The sequence below is a fragment of the Sapajus apella genome, unplaced genomic scaffold (genome assembly GCF_009761245.1).
Source record: "Sapajus apella isolate SASKATOON/1434 unplaced genomic scaffold, GSC_monkey_1.0 scaffold173, whole genome shotgun sequence".
Lineage (NCBI taxonomy): Eukaryota > Metazoa > Chordata > Mammalia > Primates > Cebidae > Sapajus > Sapajus apella.
This window is the reverse complement of record NW_022437113.1, coordinates 353,783-363,732: the sequence shown is the minus strand read 5'-3', so window position 1 is coordinate 363,732 and position 9,950 is coordinate 353,783. Positions and strand designations below refer to the sequence as shown.

The following is a 9,950-nucleotide window of genomic DNA, read 5'->3' as shown; positions in this document are numbered from 1 at the left end:
GGTTTCACCATGTTGACCAGGATGGTCTCGATCTCTTGACCTCGTGATCCACCCGCCTCGGCCTCCCAAAGTGCTGGGATTACAGGCTTGAGCCACCGTGCCCGGCCAGCAAAGGAGTTTTTGCTCCTGAGGTCCGGCCTCCTAGGAGCTGGTGGCTCAGCCTGTGTAGGAAGCGCATGTGGCATGAGTACCTGCTGCGTGTCACACGCCGTGTGTCCCTCCCACACCTGCGTGTAGCACTCACTCTAGGTGGGAGACACAGGTCCATGAGGGGTCACAGTCTCTGGGCCCACGTGGTCTGTGAGAGGTGGATGTAGCACAGGTTTCTGCCATGCTGCTTGGACACAGAAGGGCGGAGAAGGTCACGGGAGGCCACAAGTGACCTGTACCCTGGTAGGCGTGGGGTGGGAGCTGTGGGGTCCCCACCCTGCACCTCCTCCCCCTGCCACAGCCTGGAGCTGGGCTATTTCATCTGGTGTGACTGCTGCGAGGGACACTGTGGGTGTTCATGGTAGGTGTGTCCGGCCAGTGGCCACCAAGGGCTCCCAGCACAGACCCTGGGTCAGAACCCCAGGCCCTTGAGAGCCACCCGAGAACGAACACGGTTAACCTTACCATCAGCTCCACTGCAGCTCACAGGAAACAGCTGTTTACCTGGGCGAGGTACTCCACCGGGCAGGTGGCCAGTTCCCGGGCTTCACTTCCGCCTCTGGTATCCACGGCCTCCCAGGAAGCTGGGGCGGTGGGGCGGCCAGCTCGGCCAGCTCTCCATGTGCTGCCAGGAGCTGTTTGTAAGGAACGAGTCGGCCTTGTTGTGTACACAGTATCCACCCTAGCAACAGCCCCTGCCGGGCCAGAGCGGACAGCCGCCCCTCCCTCCTGCCTGCCCAGCCCCCACCTCTCCTCACCGTGGCTGCCTCCCCCGGTCTCATGGCAGGCCTCACGGACCAGTATCCCTAAGGGCCTCGGGTCGTGCCACCGGGGTCAGAGGCCTCCGTTCCCAGCAAATCAGCATTAGTCACATGAGGGGGAGGAGGCCAGGTCCCAGCCCTGCTCAGAGTCAGCCTGGCCGGTCAGGGAGCTCCTGATCCCTGGTTCTGAGCCCCGATGCCATCAGGGAGTGGGAAGCAGGGATGAAGGTGCCCAGCTGGGCCCAGCCCCCGAGAGGCTGGGGAGGACCACGTGGAAGGAACATGGGGCTAAGGACCCCCCTAGAACTCAAGCTGGGTGTGGGGGACTGGCGTGGCTGCCCTGGCCCTGTGTGGGCTGGTTGGGATCACCAGTCCCTCCCTTGGAAGGCCGTTACCGTGCTTCTGAGACAGCCCGCTCCGATTCAGGCCAGTGGAAAGCCGCCTGGCCCGTCGAGTCACAGCTTCTGGCCGTGATAAGAAATGGCATCCCCTGGTCCTCAAAACTTCTGCCCTGATGCTGTCGATCTTGGGTCTTTTTATGTCTTTGGGGCTGGCACTCTGGGATGAAACTGGGAGTGACCCTCCCGCAGCTGCCGGCTTCTCTCTTGCAGCTCCAGCTCCAGAAATCCCAGTACCTGCAACTGGGCCCGAGCCGCGGCCAGTACTACGGCGGGTCCTTGCCCAATGTGAACCAGATTGGGAGTGGCACCATGGACCTGCCCTTCCAGGTGAGTGCCCCACCCCCAGCCCTGCCCCCCTCGGGAGGAGTTTCTCCCCAGCCTCCCACCGGGGGCCAGGCATTGCAGACAGCTGGGGTCACCAGACAGTTGCCAGAGCCCATCCCACCCCTACCTTCTCCTTTTCTGTCCTGGGAACCGGAGGAAGCAGAGTGGCCCCATCAGGGGGCACCAGAATCCCCCCGCAGCCCATTCCCCATCAGCAGACCCCGACGCTAGCCCTCCATCTGGCCTCCAGCATTTCGGCAGCCACTACACCTGTTGGCCGGCTGTGCAGCAGCGGGAACCGCTTGGGGCCGCTGGGACTTGGCTCTGTCCTGCCTCACTAATCCGCAAGCCCAGCAATTCTCAGAAGGAGGCCCAGCGGCCTGACCCCACTTGTCTGCAAACGTTTCTTGGCAGAGGCCCACACAGCGTGGCTCCCGCAGGCTGCTCGGCCGACGTGCTCAGCCTTATCATAAACAGGAGATACGGCCCACAGCAGTCCTCCCCCTGACCCTGGTCTACGGGTGGAAATGGGGATGGGGTAGGGTCAAGGGAGCTGGCCTGTGAGTCAGGGCCACCCCCAAGACGGTGTCTGGGCTCCACATGGACAGGTCCCCCTGGGGGTCACACGTACTCTATGGCTGAGAAAACTACCTCGGACACAGCCATGGCCACTGCCAGGCTAGATGGAGCCGGGGCCCCTCCTGCGTCTCCCACCAGCTCCACCCCCACCTGCACCGCCGCTGGACAGGGCAGGGGTCCCTGGGCTGGCCCCAAGGGGCAGCTCCCTGGCATACACTGAGAGCAGGCCATCACTGATGCTGGGCGTGCTTCCAGGCCAGGCTTTCTCCCCTCCTGCCCTTCTCTCCCCTTCCTGTTGCTCCCGTCCCCTCCTCCCTGGAGGAGAGCCTCTCTCTGGGCATCTCTCAAGCTCAGTCTGAGTGGGGGCCGAGGGGCACAGCACCCTGCTGGGCTCCTGTCGCCCGAGGTCCACAGCCCTGGGGGGTCCCACACATCCCATCTTCGGGGCCAGGCAAGGCAGCAACATCTCAAAGTCTCGGTTCTTTGCATTTTCAGCCCAGCGGATTTCTGGGGGAGGCCCTGGCAGCGGCTCCTGTCTCTCTGGTAAATGAGCCCCCAGGCTGAGGCCGAGGCGTCCCCGGCGCCAGCCTGCAAGACCCCGACCCGCGTGCGGGCGCTGGGGATCTCTGAGCTCCCCGAGCGGCCGCCCCTGCGGCTCCCAGGGAGGTGGAGGTGTCCCGTCCGCCAAATGGAAACGGATCCACTCCGCACCCCCATCTCGGGAAGTGCGTATGGTCGCGTCGAGAGGCCCCGGGGACTCTTGGGGTCCATCTGGGGCAGATGCCACAGCCGTGCAGCCCCATCTGGGGTCCAGCAGAGCAGAATCCAAGCATGTGCCCCACAGCTGCATGGTCCGTCCCTACACACACAAGCACACACGTGTGCACGTGTCTCCCAAGCCAGGCCAGTAGGCAGGACCTGGCAAGCCAGGGTGTGGCCAGCCCCTGCTTCATTCTGCCTCTGACGCTGCTTCGGCTGCCTCAGTTTCCCCTCTGGGCTTCAAGGCATCTCTGGAAGGAGATGAATGGCCCCTGCCCTCGGGAGCCCGTGCGTTGGATGGTGCATTTCCCACCCTCATTACCACAGGCCCCTGTCTCCCATGCCCACAGCCTTTTGGGAGCAAGAGCCACAGAAAGACCCAGACCAGCAACTTCATGCTGGATCGAAGACAGACTTGGGGGTCCCAGGGCTGGGGATAGCAGTCAGCCCTGAACTCTGGCCGAGGCTGGGACAGAGCAGCAATCCCAGCCATGGACAGGCTTCTGGAGGGGAGACTCACTTTAGTATCAGAGTCGCATTTTGCCCGGCTGCCTAGAGAAGGCACAAGGGCTCAGGGGCCAGATGGCCAGGCTGGGGACTGGCTGCGTCCAGAGCTGGCAAAGGCTGCTGATCTCACCCCGGTCAGATGGCGAGTGGGCAACATAGGGTCAGGGCGGGCTCCTGGCAGCCCCGGGGGCATGAGGCCGGGCATGGAGCAGGGCCTGGGGAGGGGGCGGCCCGGTGCCAGCCCCAGGTGCTGGGAGGAGCCCCGTCCAGCCAAGCAGTAGGCCATGGCTCCAGAAAGTGCCTGCACTTGGCTCTGGTGGTGCCTGGAGGAGGCCGTAGGGGAGAGCGCACCGGGGCTGTATCTCAATGAAGAGCAGCCCTGGGCTCCACAAGGAAGTCTCCTGGGAACTTGAACTTGGCCAGGTGGGCTCCGAAACAGTCCTGGGCTGGAAACCCCTGGGCTGTCTCTTGGCAGCCCCTCCAGGGATGACGTAGGTGGGGGTAGGAGGCTGGCCAGGCCCAGAGAGAGAGGGCGGAGGCCTGTTTACACCTGGTAAGGCTGGGGAGGAGGGCTGCCCAGGCCAGCTGCACCCCTGGCACCTGGCGGGCGCTGGCCGTGAGCTTGTGCCGCTCTGCCTGGCCTGTGCATGCCAGCCACACTGCACGCCCCTGCCGCCCTGGCTCCTGGGACCCCGGCTCACACCCCCTCCCTGCCCCCCAGTGCTTGGAGAGCTGGGGAGCTGGGGCTGAAGAAAGAAGCCCATCCCAGGCTGCAGAGCAATGGCTGAGGGTGTTCCAGAGTGGGGGGCCCTGTGATCAGACTCGGGGGGCAACACTAGGGCCACAGCTGGTAACCATTGTTTGGGTTTTTCTCTCTGTTTCCATCTCCTCCTCCCCCAGACCCCCTTTCAATCCTCGGGCCTGGACACCAGCCGGACCACCCGGCACCATGGGCTGGTAGACAGGGTGTACCGGGAGCGCGGCCGGCTCGGCTCCCCGCACCGCCGGCCCCTGTCCGTGGACAAACATGGACGGCAGATATCCTTTCCCCCAGAAGATGAAGGTGGGAGGCCAGGCCCTGCTGGTGCCGGCAGGACCCCAGGTTTACCCAGCACGTTCTGACAGGGCTCCCTGCTTCCAGCTCTGGGGACAGAATCAGGGCAGCACCGACTGGGAGGCTTGATCTCACGGCAGCCCGGGAGGACTTCCTGGAAGGGGACATGCCACGAGCCCTAGAGCCTTTGGCCAGACTTAGGGGCTCAGGGAGCACAGGGAACAGCTCCCAAGGCAGGAGTTAAGGAAGGTGACACCTGACCACAGAGGGCTTAGTCACCTGGCGGGGCAGTGGGGCCAGGAAGGCCGTGAGCAGGGAGCCCACCGTCAGGGCTGTGAGCTGAGGGCCCTCTCCTGTGTGCCGCACGGAGGGCAGCCCAGCAGAGGCAGTGGGGCTGGGGGGTCTGTGTGAGACCCGGACACGTCTGAGGGAGGCTCCGTCTCTATGACAGGAATAACATTCACCTCTGTGACTCGGTCAGGCAGAGATTGGCCAGAGTCCCCCCACCACCCCCAACTCAGCCGCCCCTTGGTGCTCAGCCAGCTAGGTCCCCCAACCCAGAGTCTGAGCGGCCTCAGGTTGCTCCCGGGATCCCCAGGCTCTCCAGAACAGAGAAGCTTGTTCTCCGGTTCTCATTTCCGTGGGCTAGGGGAGCTCGACCAGCTGGGCCCCAGACTGAGCCCTCGGGCCCCGGGAGCCGCCCCGTCAGCCCGGGATGGAGAGTCCAGACCAGGTTCAGCTGAACCCAGACTCCCCAGCGCCCCCACGGGCCCTACTGTCACAGCCCAGAACCCCCTCCCTTGGAAGGGGTGCAGCCTGCACGTGCGCTCATGGAGCAGAGTGCTGAGTGCTAGGTGGACAGGGCCATACCCCTGGGGAGCCCCTGAAATGGGGGCTGCTTGCAGTCAGGCAGGAAAGGCCGGCAGGAAACGCCCCCCCCCCACCCCCCCGCCATACTGGTCCCAGCTGTTTGCAGGCCCTGGGCCTAACCAGCCAGGGGGCTTCCTGCCCTGGGCTGAGGGTGTTGGTGGAGGCGGGGTCTCAGCCAGTGGCATTGCCCCCTTAACTCACGTTCACGCTGACAGCTGCCCCTATGGCACCGTGTACCTCTCGCCACCCGCAGACACCAGCTGGAGAAGGTCAGTGGCTGAATCCCCCCCCACCCCCTTCTTGTTGGAAACAAAGCCAAACTCTCGTCACGGTTACACGTCGAAAAGCAGGACACAGTTTCTTAAAAAATGACCAAACTAAGATGCATCCAGAAGTTTCTAGAAATTAGCTCTCAACCTGAAACACAGGGGTTCCAGCTTTGGTCGGGGGGGGTGGTATTCTAATATTTCCCCTTCCCCCCATTTATGACTTAAAAAAAAAACAAAAGTGGGACCGGGCATGGTGACTCACGCCCATAATCCCAGCACTTTGGGAGGCCGAGGCAGGTGGATCACGAGGTCCAGGTGAATCACGAGTTCAAGACCAGCCTGGCCAACGTGGTGAAACCCCGACTCTATTAAAAATACAAAAATTCGCCAGGTGTAGTGGTGCGTACCCATAATCCCAGCTACTGCAGAGGCTGAGGCGGGAGGATGGCTTGAACCTGGGAGGCAGAGGTTGCAGTGAGCTGAAATCAAGCCACTGCATTCCAGCTTGGGCAACAGAGCGAGACTCCATCTCAAAAAAAAAGTAGGATGATACCGCATATTCAGCACTGTAGCTTGCTCGTTCCCATTTAATGCTGTGTTCAGAGCAGTTACCCACGTTACTCAACAGCCACTGAAAATGTGATGATCAAATTATCATATTAATACATTGAGGATGGAAGATTAGGAAAGACAGGCCGGGCACCGTGGCTCACGCCTGTAATCCCAACACTTCAGGAGACCAGCGCAGGCAATCACTTGAGCCCAGGAGTTCAAGACCAGCCTGAGCAATCTAGAAAGATCCTATCTCTACAAACAATGAGACAAGTAGCCAGATGTGGTAGTGCATGCCTGTAGCCCCAGCTACTCGGGAGGCTGAGGCAGGAGAATCGCTTGAACCCGGGAGGCAGAGGTTTTGGTGAGCTAAGATCACGCCATTGCACGCCAGCCTGGGCAACAAAAGCAAAACTCCGTCTCAAAAAAAAAAAAGAGAAAAGAAAAAAACATACAGCTGGGCACGGTGACTCATGCCATGCCTGTCATCCCAGCACTTTGGGAGGCTGAAGCAGGTGCATGGCTAGAGCTCGGGAGGTTGAGGCTGCAGTGAGCCATGATTGTGCCACTGTACTCCAACCTAGAGGGCAGAAAGACCCTGTCTCAAAAAAAAAAAAAAAAAAACACAGAAAAATAAACAAAGCAACCAAAAAAAGAAGAAAAGTAATGAAGCTGTTCAATACATATATGTACAATATTAAATTCTCACCAAGCCTTGTCATAGATCAGGCCGTGTTCCACCATCACATGTATTAACTGATATGAAATGCACGGAGCTTTATGAGATTGGCACTGTGTTGATCTCCATTTTAGTCCATTTTAGACATGAGAAAATTGAGCACGGAGAGGTCAGAACACTTGCTCAGGGGCACAAAGCTGGTGGTGGCTGCACCCGCATTTTGCTGGGTAGCCAAGGAGGCTTTCTCGGGGGGATCCATCCTTGAGGCAGCTGCAGCCAGGAGCAGATTGGGTCACCTTGTCCCTTCTCCCCATCAGCTCCCAGAGGGGAGTGGGGTCCCTGGAGGCAGAGGGCAGAGCCTCTTCTGGGTTGGTTGAACCAAAACCTCCTGCCTCATGTTGGCTTCCCAACCATGGGGGCCTCTAAGTGGCTTCATTCCTTCCAGGGCCTTCTCCAGACCTCTTCCACCTGTCACACTGTGTTTGTGTGACACTGAGCATCGCAGAGGGTACTGTCACCGGATTGTGTTTGTCACCAAGAGGGAACCCAGTGACAGGCTGGAGGCTTGTATCCCCAGGCCAGGCACCTGTAGGGCACCTTCTATGGGTGGGGGGATTGCAGCAGGAGGGCACCATCCTTTCCCCAAAGCCAGGAAGCCTCTCTCTATTGCCCAAGCTGGTCTTGAACTCCTGGGCTCAAGAGATCCTCTCATCTCAGCCTCCTGAGTTGGTGGGACCAGAGGTGTGCGCCACCTTGCCCCACTGCTGTTTATGTTTCATGGGCTTTGCAGATGAACGCCACAGTCACTCTGGTGGCTCTTTTTAGAATGATGTCCTGAGAGCTTTGCTCAGGTGCAGCAGCTCACAAAAATGACCCACAGCTGCCACCTTGTCCATCGAGCACGTCTGGGCTGGGATCAGGACTGTTGCATTGCCTGCCTTGGGCCCAAGCTCACTGTCTCTTCCTCCCTCCTGGCCAGGACCAATTCTGACTCCGCCCTGCACCAGAGCACAATGACACCCACGCAGCCCGAATCCTTTACCAGTGGGTCCCAGGACGTGCACCAGAAAAGAGGTATGGGCAGGGGACTCGGGTGTCTTTGCTGGGGTCAGGGAAGTCCAGCAGGTGGCCCCGGTTCTCCAGGAGGTCACAAGCTTGTGGGCAGACGGCCCTTCAAAGGAATACTCAGACTATGCTGAGGGGTCAGGGAAGGGGCTTGGAAGCTTTCAGAGGTGGTGCCACTTGAGTTGGGTTTTGAAGAGTGCGTAGGAGTTTCCCAGACAGAGAAAACAACCCTGCAGGCGCACGTTGGCTTCCTTTCCTGGATTGAGGGCGTGGCCGTGAAGTCTGGGTGCTGCATAGATGCTTGTTTCACATGTAGCCGCCGCAAGCCCACGCCAAAGGGGCATTTGTCAGCTCACGACAGAGCAGGCCGGGGTTAGACCTTCAGCCGCAGGTCCGGCTCCTTCCAGGGCTCCCCACTGGACTGTTTCCGGGCTCTGCTGCTGAGAACTCCCGTGCCCCCAAACCCTGGGCACATCCTAGCTATCGAGAGTGAGAAAGAGGCCATCTCTTCCCGACTCGTGGCCAGAGTGCCGCCTCCAGCCAAGCCATGCACACCCCTGTGGTGGGGGCAGATCTGTACCCACGTCCTGGGCTCCAATTCGAAGCCGGGCGTGGAGGCGGCACCCTGGGCACCTTCAAGGAGGGCATATGCTGTCTTAAAAATTGGGCCGGTGCCATCAGAGAAGGGAGCTTGGAGGCTATGAGGCCAGCCCGAGGAAACCTGGCGCAGCCCAAGACGCTGAAGCCCAGTAGCTGCACGCGCTTTGGGCCCACACACAATCACTTGTGTCGCCTCGATTCACTGAGTGGGTGGGTAAACACGCAAGGGAGATTCTGCTCATAGAAGGGGGAAAGGGAGGGCTGTTGGCCAGAACCTCACTCCGGGTTCCGGCTGAGCATGCAGCAGAGGTGGGAGGGAGAAGAGAATGCCTCCATAATGAAAACGAGGCTTCTGGAACACCTAGTGGTGCTGAGGACAGCACAGTACCTGGGTCTTCCCTGCCATTCCTAATGAGCAGGCTGTTCTGAGGCTTCTGCCTTTCCTACCAGGTCCCTACAAACAGAGGACATCTGGGCGGTGGGCACGAGGATGTTGCCATCCCCTGGGACACTGTAACCGGGGAAGGGAGCTGTGACCTGGGACCCCTGCTGGCCTTGGAGTGGGAGCTTAGCAGAGACAATCGTCTATCCCCACTCTCCTAGCAGGGCCCGAGGTGGTGACAGGGCCGGATTTGGCCTGGCCGCCTCCCAGCAGCCTGGCTTTCAACAAGGAGGGTTGGTCTATCTGGCTATGCTCATGGCTCTCCCAGTGATAAGTTTAAAAAAAAAAAAAAAAAACCAGGAAACATGCAACAGGTGTAAAGAAAATGGGGAAATGGCAGTGTGTGGTGGCTCACGCCTGTCATCCCAGCACTTTGGGAGGCTGAGAAAGGCAGATCACTTGAGCTCAGGAGTTTGAGACCAGCCTGGGCAACATGGTGAGACTCCGCCTCTACCAAAAATACAAAAAAATTCACTGATCACATGTGCCTGTGTTCCAGCTACTCAGGAGGCTGAGGCAGGAGCAGGGATTGTTTGAGCCTGGGAAGTGGAGGTTGCAGTGAGCTGAGATCGAGCCGCTGCACTCCAGCCTGGGCAACAGAGTGAAACCCTGTCTCAAAAGAAGAACGAAAATGGGGACGTGTTTATTCTCACCTCAGCCGAAAGTCTCAAGGAAAGGCACCTTCAGGCCCGGCTGGTTCTAGAGCCTCGACTGATGCCCCTCCATCCCGTCCCTCAGACCCTCCCTGTCCTCCTCATGCCCTGGGGCTGGCTGACATTGTGGCTGACTCACGGGACTGCCGCTGCCACGAGTGCACTGGTCCCACCTCCGTCAGCACTGAGTGACAGGGTCTGAAACCCTGTGCTTGGCGCCGGGGGCTCAATAAGGGTTCGGCCACTGGGTGCCAGCAGCCCAGAGCAGAAAGTGGGTTCGGTGAG

General features: G+C 60.1%; 1 protein-coding gene across 6 annotated transcripts in view; it reads left to right on the top strand.

Moving 5' to 3' along the window:
* CRTC1 (CREB regulated transcription coactivator 1) overlaps positions 1-9,950 on the top strand; it is a 102,330-nt gene that overhangs the window by 61,469 nt on the left and 30,911 nt on the right. For 4 of the 6 annotated variants that reach the window (XM_032267894.1, XM_032267897.1, XM_032267896.1 and 1 more), the window contains exons 2-6: positions 1,523-1,639; positions 2,711-2,758; positions 4,382-4,519; positions 5,613-5,674; positions 7,885-7,979. In XM_032267894.1, the coding sequence (XP_032123785.1) occupies positions 1,523-1,639; positions 2,711-2,758; positions 4,382-4,519; positions 5,613-5,674; positions 7,885-7,979 (460 nt within the window). The remainder of the gene's footprint in view (positions 1-1,522; positions 1,640-2,710; positions 2,759-4,381; positions 4,520-5,612; positions 5,675-7,884; positions 7,980-9,950) is intronic. The other 2 variants (XM_032267895.1, XM_032267893.1) reach the window with 1 other exon arrangement.